Below are 24659 nucleotides of genomic sequence, written 5' to 3'. Positions count from 1 at the left end.
GAAGAATAGAAATATATAAGAAGTTAGTCTTCAGTGATTTTACATTGTGTTCTACTTAATGTTAATCAACATGTGATGCTTGACAAATAGGACTGTAAAAAGTGTGATGTTTTATGTAAAAGCATCAATTCTTTGCATGGCCCTTTGTTCATAGTCAAAAGAAACACTTACTTCTATTTTTCCCCTCCCCTTCTTTCTCTAAGGATCAATCTGCTTTGCCAACATGGCTATTGCTATGCTTGAACCAGCCTTACCCATCTGGATGATGGAGACCATGTGCTCAAAAAAATGGCAGCTTGGTAAAGTACAGTATATTATTTGCATCTCTCTATTTTGTCTGATGATTGTGTCAGTTCTGGTCCTGTTAATGATTATATGCTTCGGGGGGGGAATTTTTTTTTATGGTCTTTAGATTTTCACTGTTATACCTGCACAGTTACAAACATTGGTCTGTAAGAAAAATAGAAGGTTGTTGATAGATTGATGTTGCTGCAATAGAGGCTCCAGTAAGGGGCAACACCACAACTGAAGGAGGAATCCAGCCCTGTTGGGAACCCAGCAGCACATCTGGCAGTGAGTGTTGGCAGGGCCAGCTGCAGGATGCCTGCTGAGCTGCAGAGCCAGCCTCTCAGGGCAAAACTATTTGTTTGGGGTTTTTTCCTAGAGGGAGTCCATCCTCAGTTCCCAGCTGGAATTGCCAGGGGCAGGCACAGAAATCTGCAGCAGGTACACTGCCTGGGGCAAAGCAAGTTTGTGCCAGCACACACACCTTCCAGGCTGCTCCTGCTGCCATGTGGAGGAACATTTACTGAAAATGTGGCCACAAGGAGCACTTTCCCTTGAATTTGATAGATTTAATGTCCTTCTAGTGGTTACTTTCAACAGAAAGCAGTGGGAGAGCCCCAGCTTGGACCTCTTTGTAACCTTTATAACACAGTCTCAGGAGATCAGTGCCCACAGCAAACAGGGAACATGCCCCATGTGTCAGGTTTGACTAGAGACTAAAGCTGGGGCAGTTATTCTCTCTTTGAGGTGAACAGGAAAGGAAAAACCCACCAGAAAATAGACAAAATTCCAGTGAGTGTCAAACTGTGTGTGGGAGGTTGATGTGAATATTCTTAATTGGAGGATACTCAATATCTATTTGATAAATGTAATGATGTCTTCTGTGCTGTGATGTTTCATGAGGGTATTTTTTAATATCAGTATATGGCTTTTGAAAGAAAAACTTCATTTAAATGATGTTCAGGCAGCATCTGACTGACACCCCTACTCTGTGTTAGTGCAAGTGTCCCTGCACCATACAGAGACACAAACCTTGGCTCTAATTATTGCAGTTCAGCCCTAGGGTGGCCACAGGTGCAGTTCTTAATGTGCTGCTGTACTGCTGAACATGGGAATGTCTTCTGGCCTGTACTATAGCAAAGTGAATATGCAAACTTAGATATTTTGAACCTTGCAAAGGAAAAATAAATATTGCTTATCTACCTTCCTCACCAGAGTTTCATATTACTGGTGCAATAGAAATGAGATTTACAAATCTTCTCATTAACCAGAGGTTCCTAGAAGGAAAATATCCATTTTAAATTAAGATTAATTTTACCCCTTAATGATACAAGTAATTGACTCCATTGCACTTTGTCTGATTTCACAGCATTAATTAAATTTTTTTAAGCCTCTTAAATTATATCTTGAACTGCAGGGTTTTAAGCAAATGATTATCTTATGCAATTGGAGATCCAGCTGTTTGAAGCACAATCTGAAGAAGGTACAGAGAACCTTGATTGGCCCAACTGATGTTACTGTGCATAAAGCTTATTTAGAAATCACGGTTCTGCTTCAGTATCCACAGCTTACACACCAACCTGCAACTCTTATTTAACAAGCCTTTGCAGTATTGCTTCTCTTTTACAGCTGTGCAGGTCTGCTCTGTGTGACCATTTGGTACAACCAGATACTCCAAGCAGTAGCTGTGGTTACACAGGTGAAAATGAAACGTTTCCCCAGCACCACCACTGTAACCCACAGGGATTTTAATCACAGGATATTGCTGTGCTAAAAATTACCTCTTGATTTTTTTCTTATGAGTATCAGAAAGATAGGAAGGAAGATGGATAGGCAGGAAATGAGAAAATCCATGCTGCCTTGGTGAAAGATGAGGAGCATATACACTTGAAGGAAATGGTTTGATTGTGTCCTGCTATGTCACGCCTGCTTTCTAAATCTGAATTACCTGATTTAATGGGGACCAGAAGAAAGACTTGTCACAGCATGCACTAATTTGTCAGACTTTCCTAGTTTTGTCAGGTTTTCCAGTTTGGTTTTTCTTAAGATGCAAAATTTAACAGGAAGAAAACACTGTTCTTCCTGGACACACGACCCCTTCAGCACCACTGCACAAGGATCTGGCATCAGGCACAGCCACCCCAGCCCTCTGCCTCTGGGGTATTTTTCATAAGAATGCCTCCTCCTCCAGGGCAGTCCCTGCTCTCACCACACCTGCATCCTCCTCCCTCTGCTCTCGAGGCTGCAGTGGCACACCATGATCTCCACTGGCATTTCTTCCTTTGACATTTCCTCTCTGACTTATGTGTAGGGAGAGCAGGAATCCTGCAGCACAGACTGGAGCTGGCTTTTAAACCAGAGATGTTTCTGTTCACTGTGCAACCAACCACTCCAGATATGGCCACTGCTGGGAAAACCTCCAGGCTAGAAAAAATTGCTGGTCCCACCAACCTGCTTTTCCAAGGGGGTGGATGTGGGAGATGAGTCTGGGTACCCTCCCATCAGGGTCAGAAGGAATTTATTCTCATTGCAAGTCATTACACATAATTTATTTTTTTAAAATTTAAGCCAACAACTGATTATATAAAAAAAATAAAAATATGTCAGCTAAATAGTTTCCAAACAAATATTTTAAGGTTTTTCACCCTTACATTTTTGACTTCAGTTGGTGCTCGACTAAGGACTGTATCATGGCCCCACAACCCTGCCTGCACCAGGAGGTCCCATGGCACTCACAGGCTGGAGGGTGACTGTCCCTGGCAGAGGCAGAAGGCAGCAGTGCTGTCCCCTCCTGCCTGGAGGGTGACTGTCCCTGGCAGAGGCAGAAGGCAGCAGTGCTGTCCCCTCCTGCAGGGCACTCCCCCCCAGCCGTGCTGAGCACCCCCTGCACACCCCTGTGACTGCTGCTGTCCCTGACCCATCCCAAAGGTTACTGCAGTTCCATATAAACTTCTTGCTCTTTGTTGTTCTGTCCCCTCTCCCATAGCAGCTCTTGTAGCTGATGCTGAAAAACTCTTTTCAAAGGCACCACATCAGCCCTGCATTTCACAGCTGATGTCCTTGGATTTCATGAGACAAACCGGATATTTGATTCTCTGGGCTGTGCACAAAGGCTCTGTTAGATGCACTCAGATCAAAATTACAGTGTCTGGGATTTATTAGTTTCTTCTAACACTTCACTAAAGTCCTTGCTGATAAAACATCTCATTCATATTTTTCAGGTGTTGCTTTTCTCCCAGCTAGTGTCTCTTATCTCATTGGGACTAATCTTTTTGGGATACTTGCACACAAAATTGGCAGGTATGCTTCATTTAAAATACTAATCATCTTCCAGTCTCCTCATGTACCATTTCCAGTGTTTCCCAGGGCAGTTTATTGATAGTGGAAATCATTAAACTTCATTCTATAGTAGCAAAATTGCTTTTTTGAACACATTGCTACTTTTGTTGTTTAAGTCGGCACTTCAGACATGACTTTGAGACATTCCAGATCAGCTCTAGGATCTCATTATTACCCATCTCTGAGTGATGTTTCTTCTTTGACAGGTGGCTTTGTGCCTTGCTGGGGATGCTAATTGTGGGAATAAGTATTTTATGTGTAAGTAGAAGCTCATGTATCCTTCAAAGCATGTGGATGTTTGTGTGCTCATCTTCAAATATGTGCTTTTCCCGTGAGATTTTGCTGAAGTTTCTGCTTTATGACATGGTATTATGCAATGTGTGCTTAATAGGTTCCAGATCAGATTTTTGAGTGCTTTCAAATTTCAGTGCTTCAATTATTTTAAGAAAAGTGGCTTTGAAAGGAGGATGAATCTTTATTGAGCTGTCACTCAGTTTATTGTTGCTGATAATATAAAGTGTGTCAGTGGTTTAATGGCACAGTTGTCTGAAGTGACAGTTCAGAACAAGATCAAACTCTCACATCTCTATAAATTGTACCAGAACTACTTGGAGAATTTATCTTAGAAAAAGAAACTAACCTCATTAGCATGTGCAGTGTGACATAACTGGCTGCCTGAAATTTCCTTTACAGGTACCATTTGCTAAAAACATTTATGGGCTCATAGCACCAACCTTTGGAGTTGGATTTGCCATTGGTAAGAAAATTTACAATTACTTCTTGCAGTCTGTTATTTATGTAAAAATGATTTTATGTGAAGTTACAATTAGTTTTGTTGCCACTCTGATGTGACAGTAGTGAAGTCTGAGCTGTGGCCCAAACTGGTAAGTAGAGCAAGAAGGATTAAAGGACAGTGCTTAAGGAGTTTGTGCCAGGCTGCTTTAGACAAGCTGGATTGCTGAGTCTGTCCAGACCTAAACAGATCTTTCCAACTGTCCAAGAATGTAAACATCCTTTTCAGAAATGAAGCCATGCACTGCCTCAAAACCACATTCTTCTTTGTTGTGGAAAAGAATTATACAGACATTTCACAGAAAAAAAAATGTCTTAAAATTTTCTACCTGAAGTAGGAATTCCCAAGCCCATGAGCAGGTACTTCAGGTAATGTGTGTGACCATGCAGGCAGGCTGCAGTGGGCACTGGGGCTTGGGTTTCAGCCCTTGGCTGGTCAGAAAATGTTCTAGGGCATCTTCACACATGAGGGATGTGCAGTTAGGAAAGAACTTCAGGCACAACTACAAATCCCCAGTATCTGAGCACTCCTGTCAGCTGCCTGTGCTGCTTCTTACAAGCAGTGAAGGTGAGGCTCAAAAGACATGATAAAGCCACTATAAATAATTTTGACTGACTGAAGGCTAATGCAATCTTTTAGGCCTAGATTAAGTGTAAGTTGATATCAAATAGGTTTCCCCTAAATAAAAGCTACTTGGCTGGTAATGTGGGATGGGAGCCTTTGCACAGACAGTCGCTGGGAAGTGCTGGATATGCTCCAAGCTCACATGTCTCCTGTCCTCTGGCAAGTGTCACATGTATGTGTGTGTACATGTCCATACATGACCTCAGACACAGCACAGACCATAAAAAACAAAGCTAATACAGACTGTTTTTACACAAATCTTTTGCCTACTTCAGAACACGCACCCTTTTAGCTGCTTTTGCATCCCTTCTCAGCACGTGGTTCGCCAAGACATTAAAAGAAGAAAAAAACAAAGGCAGTGTTTTCCTGAAAGGTGTGTTCCTCCCTTCCCCCAGGAATGGTGGACTCCTCCATGATGCCCATCATGGGCTATCTCGTGGACCTGCGCCACGTGTCCGTCTACGGCAGCGTCTACGCCATCGCCGACGTCGCCTTCTGCATGGGCTTTGCCATAGGTGAGTGTCCTTCTTCTGCATGGGCTTTGCCATAGGTGAGTGCCCTCCTGCATGGGCTTTGCCATAGGTGAGTGTCCTTCTCCTGCATGGGCTTTGCCATAGGTGAGTGCCCTCCTGCATGGGCTTTGCCATAGGTGAGTGCCCTCCTGCATGGGCTTTGCCATAGCTGAGTGCCCTCCTGCATGGGCTTTGCCATAGGTGAGTGCCCTCCTGCATGGGCTTTGCCATAGGTGAGTGCCCTTCTGCTGCCTGGAGAGCACAGCCAGAAACAGGGGATCTGCTGCAATGCCAGCTGTGAATCCCAGGGGCATTTGCAGGTTTTATGAGCACAGGTTCTTATTTCCTGGAAGAAATAAAGCAGAGGGAATTGTGTTTGACATCTGCTCCCCTCCTCTGCCACGGTGTCGTGCTCACTTCATTAGCTGTGAGAGGCTCAAAGCTGTCAGGCACTGACAGGATATGCAGGATATGCAAGATATTCCTAGGAAAGAGTCCTTGAACATTTAAAACTACCACCACAGCTGTGCTCTCAGTGTCAGTGAGGGGGACAACTCCCCACTGACCCCCTGCCTCCTTGAGTGCATGATTCAGGTGCCCTCAGGAGCATCTCTAATTTCTTCAGTGAGTGTGGAGTATGGAGCCAGGAAAGTCTTATAAGTACAAACATGTCCTTGCATTCCTCAAATCAATTTGTAAAGCAGGAGTTTTGTATATAAAATTACTGTTGTTTAAGTGGCTGCTGCAAATTTTGTGCCTGAGCCATCTCCAGAAAAGGGTTTTTATCTATACAAGGTCCCTCTGCTGGTGGTGCCATTGCAAAGGCCATTGGATTCCCATGGCTCATGACAATTATTGGGATTGTGGATATCCTCTTCGCTCCCCTGTGCTTCTTCCTTCGAAGTCCACCTGCCAAAGAGGAGAAAATGGTAAGCACAACTTGGCTTCTTTCTTTTGTTTTGGGTTTTTTTCTGTGAAACAAATGATAATTTATTTCTGCATCTTTGCCTCTTAACTCCTCAAAATAAGACCAGCACAGTGTATTTCACCCTCATGCATCATCTTTGGAATGAACTCTCCTTTCTTTTTATGTCCAAGATGTATGAAGACAAACTCATTATTTGTTAGAGGTTACAAAGGCACACATGTGATTATCAATAAACAGGGTCCAGCAGACATTCCTCTGCAGCAGCATATGCTCTGGGGGAGTCAGTATAAAATGCATTTTTGTTTTCCTTGAAGAGCCAGAACTGTATTGACCAATTGACCAAATTATTCCCCATGCCTCAACCTATTTTTTCCCATGGTCCTCTACAGTATAGTTTGCATCATATTTTTTCCTCCTTCTTCTTCCTCCAAACTGTTCACCTGCCATTGATGACTTCTCTTACTCAACCTGTACCACAGGCCTTCTCTTTTTTTTTTAAGTATGAAGTTGCCAATGCCTTAATTTTTTAAGGCAGGCAGTGCTCCCCAGCCACTGTATGATGTGCAAGCAGAGTGATTCTTGGCCAAACCAGCATCTTGCCCAGCCCTGCAGTGGGTCTTTAGGGATGAGCCTCAGATCAGGTGAACGTGTTGTGATGCATCCCTAAAATTAAGGGCTAAGAGGACTAAGTCAAAAATTACACTGTGACTAACAGCCTTTAGCAGGCTTTCTGAACAGGGCTGACTTGGGTCCAAAATGTAGTTGTTAATTGTTTATTCAGGTGAAAAGAAAGTGTAATTTTGCATGGTCATGGTTTTATTAAGCAGTGCCACATCTCTGCAAGGTAAGGACAGCACCTGCTAGAAATGCTGCTCACACTTTGGTATGGCAGGAGCACAGAGGGTGGAAAATTGAATCTCGCTGAAATAGTGGCATAAGTGAGGCCAGAGACCTTCTGTTTCACAAATATTTGGACTGCAGAATCCCAGAGATTCCAGTTAATCCCTTGTCATGACCTTTGCCGGCTGAGCAGGCTGAGTTTGTTTGGGTTTTTTTACATTGACTGAGGCTAAGGACAGAAAGAAAACATCACCAAAAAGCTGCTGCTCTTTGCTGGCTCTACGAAGTTTACCCTGGTCCCTGCCAAGAGCTGCACTTGTAACGTGGCAGTCCCTGAAGGGACAGGATCTGTCCCCATGGCTCCAACACCTTCCAGGGTCTGCCACCTCCAAGGTACCTGTAAGTGCCCAGTTCCTCCTGCTCCCAGGGTGGCCGATGGCAGTGACCTGATGTGCCATTTCCATCCCGTTTGAAGAGAGTCAAAAGGAGGGTCCCAGCACCGTGCTCTTTGCATCATTAATTAAAAACCAAACTTAATCACATTCAGCACGAATATGCTACACAACTGCTCCAAAAGTCATAGGAAAAATTCATCCCGAAGAATGTAATATTGTAATTGGCCCCTCACCATGACAATCACTTTTAGCTTGCCATGGGTGACAAGGCAAAATATTTGGAGCACCACTCTCGGCAGAGCCCGGTCACGGAGTTCTGGACCCCCACAGAAAGGGGGGTTGGGGACAAGAGCAGTGCAGGTGACTTGGCTGGAGGCAGGAGAGATCCCCTTGACCATCCACCCTGCTTTTAATGGAGATTAAACACAGGGCAAATGACTAGAACTGGAGAGCAGGCAGATGTGTTTCAGTAATACATGGGCTGGAATACTGGTTAGAAGTTTGCTGGGGATGTCTTTAGGGTCAAGATCCCACCTCCCACAGACCTATGGACTCGATTTACTCCAACTGGAATCAGTTTGGGTTCCGCTTCCAGGGAGAAGAGGGGAATCCCTGGATGGTGAGCATGAGGGCTGGGTGCTGGATCAGCCCCAGGCTCAGCTGCATGCTAAGCAGAAATGCTAATGCTCACCCTCTGGTTTCTTTCAGGCAATACTCATGGATCACAACTGTCCTGTGAAAACAAAAATGTACACCCAGAACAACATCCAGTCCTACCCCATAGGTGAAGAAGAAGAATATGAGAGCGATGAATAACAGAAAAGCCATATAACATATTCTGGTGTACAAAATGCCGTGGTTCATGTGAAACATTTCATCCAGAAATAGGTTTTAGTTGTACTGTACATTTACTAGTGAAATGGTCAAACAAACCAAAGGTATATTATTCACTGCCCGTGGTTATCAAGCAGACTGCTAACCGCCTTACAAGGGGGGGAAAGCTTTTATAGAGGATTTGTATAGTGTTAATCTTTGTGTATTTAATTTTATTGAATATTACACTATATTTTTTATTAAATGTGTAGTATAAATCTGTATAAACGTGAATTTTAACTATTTGGTTTTTAAAGTTAACTCGTTGACAGTATTTCATATTTTGTTTGAAGTCATATGTTACTGTCAAGAGCCTTCTTTCTAATCTGATTGGAAACCTAAAAAAAGGCAAAGCTGAAGGAAAACCTATTTAATTTGAATCCTTTAAAGTGGTACCCTTGTAAGTACGTTGAGAGGAGCTGAAGGCTGAATTCAGCATGGACAGCACTGTCACTTTTTTCATCAGCTTCAGGTTGTAATAATATATATATAAAAATAAATGAAAGGCACCATTTCCTTGCCAACTCAAATAAGGAGCTCTCTCTGAACCACTCATGAAATGTTGGGGAAAACAGGATGTTAAACAGAGGAGTGTACTACTATTGGTAGTATTTAATGAAGTTTTAATCAACCAGTTATGCAATAGGAAGCCCCCCCAAACACACACCAGGTAACCAAGTAGGTATGAGTATGCACTGTTCCTTTCCCTTAGAGGGAGTGAGAACAGCACGAGGATCCCTGGTTATATTTCTATCTTTTGACTCTTTTAATGTATCTCGAGTTTATTTTAGTTGCATCTTAAGTGACTTGTTAAGGAAAGGTGCAGTATTACAGTATTTTGTCTTAGCAGGCACTGACAGTGAGCTGCTAACTTAAGCAGTTCAAACAAACTACTCTTTTACATGCATTTGCATACACAGCTGGAAATTCAATATATATTTATTTTTTTAAAGTGAGTTAAATTATCAACTTTGCTAAAAAAAAAAAATGGAATAAATAACCAGTTTGTTGCCAATCTAAATCTCAACATTTGGGGACACAGTCCAATACAGGTAAAGTATTAGACAGTTCCTATCTGCACTGAGAGAAAAAACACTTGGGAAAAAAGCATTTTAAAACAATCCCCATGTCCTTCTCATCTGTGGTGTATCATTTCACTTGTAAAATTAAAATCTTTATGTGCCTTCTTTCATGTAATTGCAGATGTTTTATGTACTACAGCATAGATACTATGTTTACATATAGTTTTGTAAAGCGTATATACTATGGTCAGAAAATATGAGAAATATAGTGGATCAAACTTCAAGTATTGCTCTGTCAATAATTACACACTGAGAACGCATTAAAATAAAGTTATCTGACAGAAGTTCATGACCTATTGTAATAAAGTGGAAAAAAATTAAAAAAGAAAGAATCCCCCTCATAATTTGCCTTATGCATTGTGTTTTACTAAGGGGGGAAAGCCAACAAGTATTTCAGGTGGTGGGAAAAAACTCCTCAGAGCTGTTCAGTTGTAACTCAGGACAAGTATTTTCACTCCAGGCTATGAACACATCAAACTTGTTTAAGTGACCGTGATGCTTCCACAGTCAGTCTGTCATGTGCCTACTGGTCTGAGATCTAACTGCTTGGAAATGGGTAAGGCCAAGATGTGCAGTACCAGGAGACACATTTGGGAGTTCTTTTAATAGGAGTGAAGAGTCAAAGACAGCTCCCAAGAGGCTGAACTGGCGTGAGAGGCCAAGCAATACGGCCTGGGGCTGATTTAAAAAAATCCACTTAGGAGTTTCTGTAGTGGTGTATTTTCAACTGCATTCTTTTGGACATATGTCAAAGAGGGAAATCCTTCCTTCCAAGCTGAGGTGTTTGCAGACAGACATCAGTGCAGCACAAACCAAGATCTGTCATATCCTGAGTCATGGAGTAAGTAACAATCCTGCAGGTCGATGACTAGTTACATTGGGCTCAGATGTTACTTTGCCCCAAGGGAAGTCATTTTACTTAACTCCATTGAACTCTTTTGGTCAACATCCAATTGTTAATCCAATTAAATCTGAAACAACATACCAAAGTTAAAATTCTAAATTATTACAGGACATGTGTTTTTTTTTGCCAGCTGATTAACCAATGTATTGCTTAAATTCACAAGTATAAAAGTAATTAAAACATAGAAACTCACCTATATTTTTTAAAAAGCACAGAATGGCTGACTTCCTTGCTTTGTTTTGTGTTTTTGAGCACATCAAAATGAAGGAGGAGTTGGCATTAATCTGCAACACGACTCTGAGAAGAGCAAAGGCTGGATTAACTGGTCCCATTCCTCTCCTGCAGATGGAGCCAGGTTTCTGCTGGGCCCTGGGGAGCAGCCCCTCACCCTGATCTGCTGAGCAGCCCCCAGAGTTCAGTGGGACTCCCTCTGCTCTCGCTCCTGCAGGAGTCAGAGGAAGACAGAATTCAGAGCCACACAGGCACCCGTGGTTACACGCTCTGTGCCACTTTTCCCCACACCCAAACAGATATTTAGCAGTTGTTTTGGATTTTTGGAGTAATAAGTAACCAAACACTTTTTGCTGACAGTCAGGAAGAAATTTTACTTGCTGAAAATATACAAAAATTTCCATTCTGTCCTGGAAAAATTTGGCTTCTTTCCTGTTTTGCATATTTTGATCTGTGTCAATTCACGTGTGATACTCAGTTCATTCTCTCTCATGACTTATTCCTCCTCTGTATTTGTAAACTTCCACAAATGCTTTATTTCAAATTTGAGAGGAAAAAACCCGAGCATACAGGTAAGAATTACAAGGAAAAGCTGATAAACAAAGATGAGCTAGGAAGAAGTAAGGATTTGTTTATCATCCATTAACATTTTCTGAAGGACAGAGCTAGTCAGAGGAAGCAATTTTCTCCCCTGATGTAACTCTGGTAGCAGTCACTATCACCACTACTGCCTCAAATTCTTATTTGTGCAGTGCTCAGAGGTCTTAAAAAAACCCACAAATGTCCTTAGTATTCCATGAGATTCTCTAGCTACACAAAGAATCAACTGAAATCACCATTTTGAAAGCAATCTGCCTACTATTAAAACGTGTAGAGTAAAAATAAATGTATATGAAAATAGAGAAAATGCATAAAAGCCAAATTAATCGAGTAATCAGTAGTTTGAGGTTAATGTAAAAAGTGGTTTTCTCCCAAAGATCTTTCCTTCAAGTGGTGGCTTTAAATGACAAGCTACTGCAATAGAAATCTTTAAAAAATACTGACACGATGCAAAGAAGTTGATAATTTAGCAAAACTATTTTATTAAAGCTTATTCTCATGATAAAATAATAGCCAACAAAATCAAATTAGGCAGGTTTTCTGCAAATGTGTGTAGCTGCCACCCATTCAGATGTCATTAAGTCAAGATATTCTTGTTTTCTGTGGTATTCTTTATTTTCAGCTATTTACAGTCAAGCATAAAGCAAAGATTACATCAGGAATGTAGAATTACAATTTCCCCCTCGAGATTCACTGTTTATTGTAATTAATGCCAGACAGAAATTTATGTTTTCCTTCTTACCACTAAAATACAACTATTTTGCCCTTTTCCCATTCGGTATATTTAAAAATATTGCACGACGTTTAATTTTCCCCTTAACAATCATCATCATCAGCAACACTTTAGGAAAACTATATCCAGCTTTTCTTACCCACTGTGTTACAGGAGTCAATTTAAAACCGTGACTGTTTTGTTGAAATCAGTATTTGCATTGTTTTCACAGCTCCTTCATGTGCACCAGGGTTTAAACGAAGCACTTGGATATATTTGAAAACCTCTGTAGTAGTCCATAAGAGCAAACACTGCTGGGGATTGAATGCAGATCACCACCAATGGTAAGCCACCGAGAATGGAGTGGGGAACTCTTAATATGCATCTCAAGCAAGTACAGGTTAAATAACTTTTAGTCAGTAAGGAACGCTGATTTTGTGCGATTATTTGCTGAAGCTTAATTTCAGAGTGTGTCACATGCCTATTTTAGCATGGATAGTGTTTTCCATACATCAACTAAGTATCAACTGCCCAGAACTCACAAAAAAGTGCAAGTAGTTGCATGAATGGAAGTAACCATTTTTTTTTAGAAGCACAGGTATGCTGTTCCATGGTGAAAACCACTGCTTCTTAATTTTGCCCATCACAGAATAAACTGAGAAGCAAATCCAAAGGAGAGGTACATTACAGACGACCTCAAAAATCAAAGGAGTTAATTACCATCTTAAACTCCACTCCCACAAAGGCATTTTTTTCTACTACCAGCAATACCAGTGATAATGATACGAGTACCTAGCACAGTACCTAAAATAAAGATGATATTTTGTACAAAACTTCTATACACAGAAGATGAAACAAAGACACGTTTACAGGAAATAAATAAGAACAATGGCCTTAGCCAGGATATGCTAAGATCCACAGTTTACACATAGCACAAGACCAGACAGTTCTTTTCCAGAGCAGCTGCTGAACTTCTGCCTCGTCTCTACTGGACTCACATACTGACTCAAATCAAACATGTTATATACACTATAGGACATTTTGCTGACAAAGGTGATCCTTGTCCTCAGACTGTATCTTTTGTCTGAGAAGCTGAATGCAACTTACCACTATATGACTACTCAAAAGTGTTTAGAGAACATGTTGAGCTATTATTTTGTACCTTAAGCTTTCCAAAATGATAGTCTGCAGCAAAATATTCCTTTTTTTTCTATTACTTAAACCATCCTTACATTTTTTTTACAGAATGCAATGAAATCTCCAACTCTTATGAAGACCACCTTTCCTTTATCAGGTTATCAGATAATACAACAATACCTAAACATATGGTTTTTTTCTGGAAGGCAACCAGCCTCTTATCTCAAAAATATTCCCAATTATTACAAGATACCAGCATGTACTTTGATATCTAATATTATTCAATCAGGATACAATATCCCAAGGTTCTAAGGAGGATTTTTTTTTAGCATAGCATTACTATATTTCATGTTAATCACAAACTATGGAAAGTTTTTGTATTTAACAAAAAATTGGGAAACAAAAGATATGCAATGTTAACTTCAGTATTAGTAACAGACGAAAACTGAAGACCTTTTGTTTGCTTTCACGATATGTTTGGCAAAAAATACACAACTACTGAGAAGACATACAATAAAACTGTGATCAACACTTAAAGCCTGGCCCCTCAGTGACTTCTGGGTCAGTCATCAGCTTAGGCATGCAACAAGCTTATAATGCTTTCATCGTTCAATGGAAACCAAACATTTTGAAAATCCTGCCAGTTTCCCATTGAAAACAACAGCTAAAAAAACAAAAAAAAGGGGAGGGGAAGTGGGGGCAAGTAATACATGAAGGAAATCACACACACTGATGTGAAATGGTAGGGTCATATAATTAGAAAAAAATAAAAATAAGTTATTAAAAATAAATTTCCAATATAAACCCCAAGATGTAGTTCTAACCAGCCAGTTTAACAAAATGATGGTGCTGTAGCTGGAGAAGAACCATTATTAGCAATTAACTGTGGAGAAGCAGGACACATACATTACACCAGTGTTTTAATTTAATTTGTGTGTGTTTGGAGTTAAGTGCAAAGCATTCTTTTAGTCCATTCCTTCAAAGACTAAATCTGTAAATATCAGTCTACTGATTGCGGCGGGTCAGCCGGTTCTTCCGATATGATGGTCAGTGTCGGAGCCTCCGTCAGACTGACATCTTCGCCATCCACCTCTTCTGCTACACCGCACTCCTCGCAGTCCTTAGTCCCCCTCTTGGCCTGCCGCTCTGACAGCATGTTCTCCAGGGACTCGATGTCCTCGATGCCTGCCCTGTAGTGGATCATCAGCAGCGTCAGGGCCTGCAGTCTCTCCCCCGACTTGGCCAGCGCGGCAGCAATCAAGGCTTTTTTCCTCGTGTCGCTCGTCTCTTTTTCTTCTTTAACGAGCGAGTTGTTATTTTCCAGCTCTTGGTCTATCTCATTCTGCAGCTTATCCAACATAAACTCCAATTTCTGGAATCGCTCCTCTGTGGGCAAACTCCTGTAGAGATCGCGCCCGATCTCCTTGACGGCGATGAAGACGCTGTCGTCCAGCCCGCCCTCCTTCCGCACCAGCTTGATGCCGGTCCCCGCCGCGCGCTTCGAGGGGCTGCTGGGCCCGCTGAGCTCGGTGTCGCTGCTCTCGTTGTCAGAGGTGTTGGGGGTGTGCTTTGGCGAGGGCTCAGCCACCTCAGCTCCCTGCTCGGCCAGGCGGGCCTTGGGGACCTGCCGCAGGTTTAGCAGGCGGGTGCTCGTGTTGATGATATGCCTGGTCAGACCTGTAGTTCTGTTCACAGACTTGGGCTCCGAATCTACACGAGAGGACGTGGCTGGGGGAGCCTCCTGTCCTTCTGCTCTCCCACCTCCCACAGTTCGATCCGGCCGCTTCTCAGCTCCGGCACAAAAGGGCATCTCAGTCAAACATTTTTCTTGACATTTTTTATGGCAAACATAAGCACAGAGCATGCACTGGGAAGCTGCTTTAGTCCATACTTTCTTTTTGCAGTAATCACACCAGGTTGGATTCTGAAACTGAGTATCTTGAAAGTTATGCTTGTGCTCCGTAAGAACCTGTCCCAAGAAAGGATCCTCTTTCTGAAGTGCACGAGCTTCTTCTTCCAAGTGACAATCCCTCTCTTTCTCCAGAACGCCTGAATCCTCTACTTCACCTTCTTTTAAGTATCTGAATTGTAAAGTTATATCGCCGTAGCAAAATTTTTCATTGAAACCCTTATGGGTTGTCAAATTCCGCAGTGCTGTTCTACTGACTGCTGCTTTCGGGGTAGGGGCAGCCAGTTTAAATGTCCTAACAAATTCCATTGAGGATGTAGCTATACAATCTAAAGCAATTTCTTCAAGTTTTATGCTTGCATACCCTAAGCAGATAAAACCACCTGCTTTGAAAGGGTCTCTGCACCACAGTGCAACATTAAGGTACTTATGGTATCCTTCTACTTCAAACAGACAGGAGGATGTTCTCGTCCTCGGCCATCGGCCTTGCCGGATTTTATAAGGAATTTCTGGTGATTCCCACGGTCGATGATCATCACTATCTTTGCTACTACGTGCAGTTTCTGAAAGTCCATCTTTTAATGGATCTTGCTTTGGTGCTGTTACTACTTTTGATACTGCTGGGTCTTCTAGTTGATCACTATTTTTAATTACCTTCTCTGTAGACTTTTCTCCATTATTTGTAGGCGGAGGTGGCCTCTCTGGTTTATCAGAACATACACCTGCAGTTTCTAACACATTTTGGCTTTCGCTGGGAGAAAAACTAGGCCTACTTTGTGGCCTAGGTGGCACAGGAGGCTTAGTGGACCCTTGTGACTGTTTCCCCGACTGCTGGGATGCCTCTGAACTCTCACTGCCTCTGGGTGCTGCCACTCTGGCCATGTCTTTTTGCTGCGGTTTTGATGTTGTTTGGTGGCTTCCCAAGTGCAGTTTCCGATTCAGGATCGGGGAAATAGTTCCCAGAGGTTTAGCAGCCAGTATTACCACTGAGCGTTTGGGACTCGGGTTTGATGGCGGATCTTCTTTTTGGTCAGGTGGTTCACAAGCCAAGTCCTCAAACTCGGAATCAAAATCTCTGCTATCCACATCAGTTGCTACACTAGCCTGGTCATCTTCTGGCGGTGCCAAGAATGCAGTGTCTTCCAAGTGTCCAAATCCATCCTGCAGTGCTGGACCATGCTGATTATAGCCAACAGGCCTTTCATAAAAGACTAAAACTCTGTCCCCAGCCTGTCTAATGAGCTTCAACACTTGGACAGTTGACGTGATTTTAACACCTATTAAAAAAAAAGACAAAAATTGTTAAATTTTAATTATGGTGACAATCTAAATGACCAAAAATAGTCAACAAACATTGTTGCTCACTAACAAAGAAAATCAGTTATGACAGAGCTTAACTGAAATGTAACAGATGGATTCTTTCATTTTATTCATATAACTATATCACTTCAGGAGCTGGAAAAGATAATAATAAATACCCAGTTCACTGTTTCCTAATAATACTGTAATCTTATGGAGTACTGTTGATTTGATATGCTAACATTTTTAACCTTGACTGTCTTACTGTAAGTTTGGACTTTTCAGCAGCAGACATTTAACAAAGGACTCAAAAGAGGTGGGTATCTTTAAATACAGTTGTAATTAAAACAAAGCAGGCTAACAAAGAAAATAGTTTCAATAAGCTGGCAAATTATAGGCATGATGCTACATTCTCAGTGGGGCTGAAGAGCCAACTGAACCATCTTCCTCATCAGAACTTCCAGTCATTTGACGTATCTCCAGCCTACGGTAAGATTCAAAAATTACATGCAAGCTAAAAATCTCTTGATGAGCACACAGCCCAAATAAGTAAAAATTACTTTTCCTTTGTTGTAAATCAGTCATCAATTGCCTGTTCAAAGCAACTGAAGACCCTCTTAAATCACTGGAGTACTGCAATAGGGATTTAGGCAGTACCTAATCACAAGAACTCATTGTAGTTGTTAAGCTCTGGTCTGTAAAACCTCTCAGGTAAAAACGTTAAACTCCCTGCTAGCACAGTTACATGAATGTTTTGGCTGTTCTGGAGGGTTTTATTTGTTTGTTTGAGGTTTGGTTTTGTTCTTGTCAAATGTGCGTTCAAGTTTATTTTGGATTTACCTAGCAAGGAGTAAATAAATATGCAAGAAAAGTGACCACAGATACATAAATGTTAGCTTTTCTTAGGAGTGCCAGGCATGACTGTAATTGTTGAGAAAGGCACTGTGGTTGAACAGCACACAGACATGTCCTCCCAGTTTGCAAGACATCATAAAAGCTGCCCCGGTACTCACTGCCTATGGCCAGAAGCCTGTCTCCTCTCTGCAGGTCAGCAGCTGCAGCAGGGGAGTTTGGAGTCACAGTTTCGATGACAACGTGCCCTGCATCCTCCTCCTTGGACTGCACCAGCCGGAGCGTGAGCCCCACGCTCTGGAGATTCCCTTTCACCAGTTCTGCCTGCAGAGAAAGAAGTCAAAAGTACCTCAGCTAAGCTGTCTGCAAGCTTTCTTTTTACTATTATTATCATCATGGCTATTAATGATAATTTAAATAAAATTATACTATTTAAATAAAATTTAAATAAAATTATATAACTGCTGTTATTAAAAGCGAATTATTATTAAAAATAAAATACATGAGGACATGCATTGACTTCATTAAGCAGATTTTCACCTAATAGATTAACTGTCTGTCCATTAAGTTTGCACCTTTGGAGATCTTCACAAAAAGCCCCAGTCTAAAAAAGCTTCAACTAAACACAACTACATTGTACATTTCATTGGGAAGAAGTTTTATTAGAAGGAGGACTGTACCATCAATCTAGGTATCATTTTGAATCACATTTGTGTTATAAAACCTAGTACTATGAGCAGCTCTTCAGTAGTCTACATGAAGGTGTTTGGAGTGAGAAAAACTATTACGTACTTACACATTGCTAAAGCATATTTTAAATAAATCTCAATTAGCAATAGCCTAAGAAACTTCTTCAAAGTCTCAAACCCTTTCCTGCAGACCCCTTCCTCATACTTATATTGCAAGACAAACACAATTTCAATTCCATAATCTCAAATACCTTATTGTTAAAGAAAGAGCAGACTGAGGTGCAATGTCTGTAGTAGTTTCATACCACACTCCTGCATGGATCTTAGTAGTGGTCAATTGTTTACAGACCTCTGTCTGAGATCTTTGGCAACTTTTTTCTTAATAAAAACAGTCCTTAATGAATTCAACAATATCCTTTTTTTCCCCCTAAAGCACATTCCTTCTGGACTGTTTCAAATGACTGTCTACTATCATTCCATCAACATTTACTCTGTTTGAAAGGGGAACTCATATGTTTCAACTTCAAGGACAGAAATTTAATTTGCCTTTTTGATTCCCAAGAACAGAAAGACAGACACTGTAGAAAGCCTCCATAGGAAAGTTTATATTTGGTTTCAATTTAGTGAGTTCAGGTAGACAGCCCTCTCTGTCCCTCTGCATTTACTCTGGGGCTGTTCAGTGGTGGATGTCTGAACTGCCTGGAGCTGATCCTGCTCTTTGGAGGATGTGTTCATTTACTTACTTTTGTACAATGGCTTTTCCACAGATAAAGTGGATTCCCTAATGTCAGTACATGGCTCTCCCCCTGGCTGCGTGGCTTCCACTCCTTTCCTATCATCTTAAAAGCACCATATCTTATTTTTTTGCTAATTGTTGTTCAGTTTTTTTATAAATAAAAATGTTATGCTCCTCAGCAGTTTATTTAAGAACAGCATTGAGTCTGAAAAAGCAGATTTACATTAACTTTCTAAGCTTTGTCACTAATTTTCTGCATTTCCCACAGTCACCTAGTCTTTTTTCTCAAACTTCTATTGTGAATACCCAGTAATGTATGTCAGAATAACAAGACCAATATGAGCTTAATTGCAGTTCCCAGATTCAAGGCTTTTCTAGAATGCAAAGAAGTAAATAGTTGCCTACAGAAACGACTGTGGTAGGGTTTTGGGGTGGGTTTTTGTTTGTTTGCTTGTTTTAATGTCAATCCCATCTACACCAAAAACTCTGTTGCATAATTAAATTTTAAAAAAATTTAAATAATAGACTCAAGTGTTAAGAAACAAAGAAAAAGGATGTCTCTGAAAGAAGACAGAAATTTTAAAAAAAAGAATTACTCTTCTGCTTAATCCTTTATTTATATACAATATAGCTTTAAGCTAGCAATTCACAAATGTTGCATGTGTTGTATGGAAACAACATGAAGAATTACTACAATTTCAAACAATACTAGTTGAATATTTTAACTGTCAAAACCACAAATGACGTGAATTTGCTGTGGCAGCACGCAAACCTACAACAAAAACAACATCCAAAAATCACAAGAATATAGCTCTGCACAGTTATCAAACAAAGAGGAAACCATAATTTCTGAGCTTTGCTCAGAGTCCAAGTACTCAAATCTCAGTTTTCCTATGATGGTTCCTTTGTAAGTCTTGCTGTAAGTGATTAAGCTTGAAAAAATATTTGCCAATGCTTGTGTTTGAATTGAGAAGAAACCACCATAATGAAGATTAGAAAATAAACTCTCACTTAAGGAACGCTGACAAACATGAAAATTACTAAGGGCTAAAAAGCAAATTATAACCATTCTCCCCCTAATTTTTGTTAGTCCACTGAAGTAGAAAGCTGTTTAGAGAGAGAATTTCAGGAAAGAAATGGATGCTTAGGCACCACAGTGAAGGGAAAAAAACCCAAACCAAACCCCCAGGACCCTCTTCACACTATGCTGTTCTGGCCATTTAATTACACTCCTTTAGGGATTAATCTATTATGATGATATATAGTTTTGTCCGAAATCTCACATTCTGGATCTCAATGCCCAGAACTGGAGCTCACTAGTAAGACAGCATTTTAGAGTGCTGGCCCACCAGGACACACAGCCTGTTGGTTTGGCATCACTGCAGAAGAGACGTTGCTCCAAGTTTGGTTGCAACATGAGAGAACTCTTGCCCAAAAGTCTTTGAGCAGAGCAGGAAAACATCCAACTACTGAAGGACCCTGGCCACTGTGACACTGCCACAGGAGTTACCCCATGCCACTCTGCTGCTCTCTTTTACAACTGGGGATATTCTCCTCCACTCAAGGAGAGGCACAGAGTGGTAGGATTCCCTCAGAAAGCCACAAGCCTCAGAGAAGCGAAGGTCAGAAGGCAAATAAGAGCTGGTACTGCAACATAAAGTGTTCTGAACAAAGGAGGCAGTGGCTTCTAACCACTGTTAGTACTTGTAGTCATGGCAAAATGCATGACGAGCAGATATGGAGAAAGGGCAGCATTGGACAGTAAAAAGGAAAAAAATGTTCCCGCAAGCTCTTAGAGAGTTTGTCAGTACAGATTCTCATCCTCCTGAGTGTCCTTCGAATCCAAGGACGCCTTTGAGCACAACTCCACAGTGGATGATCTAACAGTGAAAATATTCCCTACTGCAAAGGACTGGAAACCCCCGAGGTGATCCCCAGCGTTTCACTCTCCCCTCCTCCCCCAGGAAGAGACCACATGAAAGAACTGAGGGCCAGCTGGGACCAGAGCTCCAAGGTATCTCGGAACATTTGGCTCCCATGCAGGGACACAGAGCACAGATTACAACAGGGATGACTCACTGATGGCAAGGAGACTTCCAGTATTTCAGCAGTATCTGATGGAAAGCTGTTTTTTGGAAGGAGATGCCTTTGAACATAACGAGCAAAGTTCATCTCAACTTTTTATTAACTTTGGCACAGTCACAAGCTTTCTCACGAAGTAAACTGGTTTTATTTATCAACCCAAACCAGATGAATATTTTCCTTGATTTTTCTTTCTGGCAAATGCAAGTAATACCACAATATCTCAGGCTGGCTGCAATGCAGGTAGAGGCTGTTCCAAGCTCTCAAACACTGTCCTCCTCAACAAGTACACTCACAAACCCAAGCACCTTCATAAACCCAGCACAGCTACTTTATGCCTTTCTGCCTCCCCCTCGATTTAAGACTTGATAATAAATGTGAAGAGCCAAAGATGTACTGGAAGGTTAGAAGAAAATTGTGGGTAATGAAAGGACATTTATTATCAAGGAAGCTCGCTGCAAGGGAGAAAAACTATCCAATTAGCTATACCATATTAAAGCAAGCTTATTTTCATTTGACCTAATTAATAGCTCTGTTTTACTAGTTCCTGAAAACCTTAGTAGGTATTTCAGTAAGGAGCAAGACAAAGCAGATATTTCTACTTCCTTGTCAGCAACAGGCACACATTCAAACTATTTTATACTGGAAGAGTTAGAGCTAAACCGTGTCACAGAACTTTAGAAAATGTACCATTTTTTAGAAAGTTAAGCAGCCTCCCGAAAATTGATTAAATACTTGTTGAGACTAAGATGTAACAAAACAGGAATGACTATCCTGGGGGGAAAAAAAAAGGAAGATCATTTATTATTTTAAAAAAACCCTCCAACAACAAGAGAAGAGGATACAAAATGTCCATTCACTTTAAAATTAATAAAACATTTTGATGTGGGGCTGTGACTGCCCAACTTTTGCAGGACAAAGTCTATAAGCATCGATTTCCCAGGACAGGCTCTGGTTCATTTCTATGCAGAGTCTGAGCCACTGCAGAGCAAAACCCAGCGCTGCTCTCAGTTCAATACTGGACGTGTGCTCTGCAAACACAATGCAGCAGAAAATTATGTTGTGTCTCACAGCCCTTCCTCACCCAGCCTTGTCCTCCTGAAAGCCCAGCAGTCGAATGGCAGTGAAAACTAATTTTTCCAAACCTTTTTAAACATACTCAGACCAGACTCCAGAGCTCTGGGTGCCTATTCATAAGTTTATAGCCTGCTAATACCATTGAAATGGCCAAATATTTACAGGAGTGTCAAAACATGATGCAGTTTTCATCTTCAAATGCTTCACTAAATTATCAGTCTGAAATAACTGGCAAATACAATGGGATGATAAATAAACATCCCTTTTATAGGCAACAGACAAATGTGATGCCATCTCATTTACTAATTGCTTCCAAAATTGTAAATATGAAGTTAGATTGTTTTTAATACAGAGGTAAGAATGTCACCAGTAATACTGTATTCTCATCACTGGAACATAAATTAACATTAGATACAGAACTCCCACTCAGTATTTCTAAGACATAATAAATAATGTCCATTAATGAATATGGAGATTGCAACATCTAGAAAAGTACGTATAACAACCTCTTACTAAGAGTGCAACATCGTTCAGCTAAACTTTCAAAACTGTTGGATGCATACAAAAATGGAAAGTCACAAAATTAAGCCACTGCAAGATAATTAGAGCATAAAACTTTTTCTTAAAAACTAAACTGGTTATTTTCAGGAACTAAAATGGATTTTTTTTTCCAGCTTAATTTTACTGTGTAAACAGTATTCCATATTTGCTTAACTATCTGTAATCATTAACATTGTAAATCTTTATTAGAATCTAGTAAGCATGTCACATTCTTTTCAATAAATGCTAACAAAAGCTTGATCACCAGAGCACAAATAAGAAATCTTATTTTATTGACTTTACACCAACTAAAAGAACGATGTTTTGCCAAATACTTCGTATTCCCTATCAGGGCATGTAACACCCTGTATATGTATCAAAAACTGAACTGAATCCATGTCAGTGCTGTACTATAGATAACAATCTGGTTTTTAATTTTTAATCCAAACTATCTGAGTTGCCAAAGTGCACTTTGGTATTCTCACAAGGTACAGTCTAGTGTGTTTGGAGGAAAAAGAAGAGATAATGACTATGAATCTATCTGTAAAGTATTACATTGTCCCAGACAACCCTGCGTGCTGGGAGGAAAGGAAGGAATATTTCATGTCAAAAAACCCAAAACATTAAAGTGCAAAATTGGGAAGCAGTTTCTTCTGTTCTGAAGACCCAGATATCTGTATTATTGAAAAAAGGTTTTTGGCATATATCTTTAAAATATGGACTTTAACATTATTGCTTTTTTCAATCCTATTATTGAATGCCGTCATTATATATGAGCTGCACAGCAAAGTGATTGCTAGATTATTTGCACAGGCCAGAGGAGACAGTGAAAGGAAACAGGTATTGCCAAACTCATGATATGTTCCTTAGTAACACCAGACACTAAGAGAAAAAAAAAAGGAATTTTTAAAAACTTTTTGAGAGTATTTCAATCTACGCTTCAGAAAAGGAGCAGATGTTTTCCTTCACCTTGTGACACAGCCCTGAAGCCCAAAAATACAGTGCCAGAGTAGCACAAACCTTTTCCAAACTCTTCTCCAGCCCTCCTGTCCTTGGGGCAGAACAACCCCCGCCGTGTTCTGTGGAAACAATGGAGAAAACCACCTTGCCCGGGAAGTGTCTGGTGTAAACCTGACTAAGGAACCCGTGCTGACACACACTTTCATTTCCCAGGCACACAGAAATGTCCCAACAACAGCAAGAGAAGCAAGTTTCCTGTGCATCCCAGAGCTGCCCTTGCTCCCGGGCTGCTCGGGCAGTCAGGGAGCTCTGTGCTGGCTGTGCATCACAAACTGTTCACTCTCAGGTGTGCATTGATACCCGGGGCACTCACAGCTGCACTGACATCAGGAACATCCCTGCTCACAAACTCCTTCCACAGGCTACGATTCCCCAGCTCCTCCCTGGTCAGGCTGCACTCAAATATACCAAAAACCAGCCAGAGACCTGTCAAGAACAACGCCGAGAAGTGGCTGCCTTGGACATGTGCCTCATCTCCTCAACCTTGCACTTCCTTCAGCAGCTTCAGGAATGGGAACACATGCTGACAGAAGATTTAAACAAAATCAAAAGCCACACTAATATTTACAGAATAACTAGATTATACAGCATGACAAACAGTGAAAAGGACATAAGCTCTGTAATCAAATTAACTGTACCTTGAAAACTGATTTTTTAAAATATTTATTTTCTCCCCACTAGAAATAGGCATTAATTACAAATTACTCATAAGAAAAAGGCTGAGGGTAATGTAATGCAAAAGATAATACACTGGCTACTTAAATCATCAGTATACATCACACCTAGAAGTAATACCATATTTTAAGAAACCAACGTATACTAGGAAACACATTTACAAACTTGGAAATTAGTTTACTGATTTGTGGAATACTTTTCTCAAATAATTAACAAAAGACTGCTTGAATAAAAACCTGACTGTTATTGTTTCCATAACTGAAACTAAATCTTAAGTCTAATGTTGTTTCTATTCTAAAATTTGCATCAAGATTTCTACAATAACTAATATACTCTTTCTTTTTACGTGATGCTTCCTCCATACCAAAGAAACATCCACCTTTAATATCAGATTCCACTGGAAACTTTAATGTATTTTTACCCCATTCCCAGGTTTACATTTATCCAGTTAATTTCAACAAACATGTTGTTTAATATCTTGACAAAATATATTAGACAAATATGTTGAATGAACATGTATTTGTT

At 40.7% G+C, this 24659-nt stretch overlaps 2 protein-coding genes across 2 annotated transcripts in view; one reads left to right on the top strand and one right to left on the bottom strand.

Moving 5' to 3' along the window:
* Positions 1–9577, top strand: part of SLC18A2 (solute carrier family 18 member A2) — a 29004-nt gene extending 19427 nt beyond the window's left edge. The window contains exons 9-15 of the mRNA XM_008922416.3: positions 204–299; positions 3507–3585; positions 3831–3882; positions 4318–4381; positions 5437–5556; positions 6349–6482; positions 8425–9577. Of these exons, the coding sequence (XP_008920664.2) occupies positions 204–299; positions 3507–3585; positions 3831–3882; positions 4318–4381; positions 5437–5556; positions 6349–6482; positions 8425–8532 (653 nt within the window). The 3' untranslated portion in view covers positions 8533–9577. The remainder of the gene's footprint in view (positions 1–203; positions 300–3506; positions 3586–3830; positions 3883–4317; positions 4382–5436; positions 5557–6348; positions 6483–8424) is intronic.
* Positions 9578–11999: 2422 nt separating this feature from the next.
* PDZD8 (PDZ domain containing 8) overlaps positions 12000–24659 on the bottom strand; it is a gene marked incomplete at its 5' end in the record, with an annotated part of 58807 nt that continues 46147 nt past the window's right edge. Inside the window, 2 exons of the mRNA XM_018078499.2 lie at positions 12000–16441; positions 17477–17639. Coding sequence (XP_017933988.2) covers positions 14256–16441; positions 17477–17639 — 2349 coding nt within the window. The remainder of the gene's footprint in view (positions 16442–17476; positions 17640–24659) is intronic.

This window comes from Manacus vitellinus, unplaced genomic scaffold (assembly GCF_001715985.3).
Source record: "Manacus vitellinus isolate BGI_N305 unplaced genomic scaffold, ASM171598v3 scaffold_40_pilon, whole genome shotgun sequence".
NCBI classification, from domain to species: Eukaryota; Metazoa; Chordata; class Aves; order Passeriformes; family Pipridae; genus Manacus; species Manacus vitellinus.
Note: the sequence above shows the minus strand (reverse complement) of the source record. Positions and strands in the feature narration are given on the sequence as shown.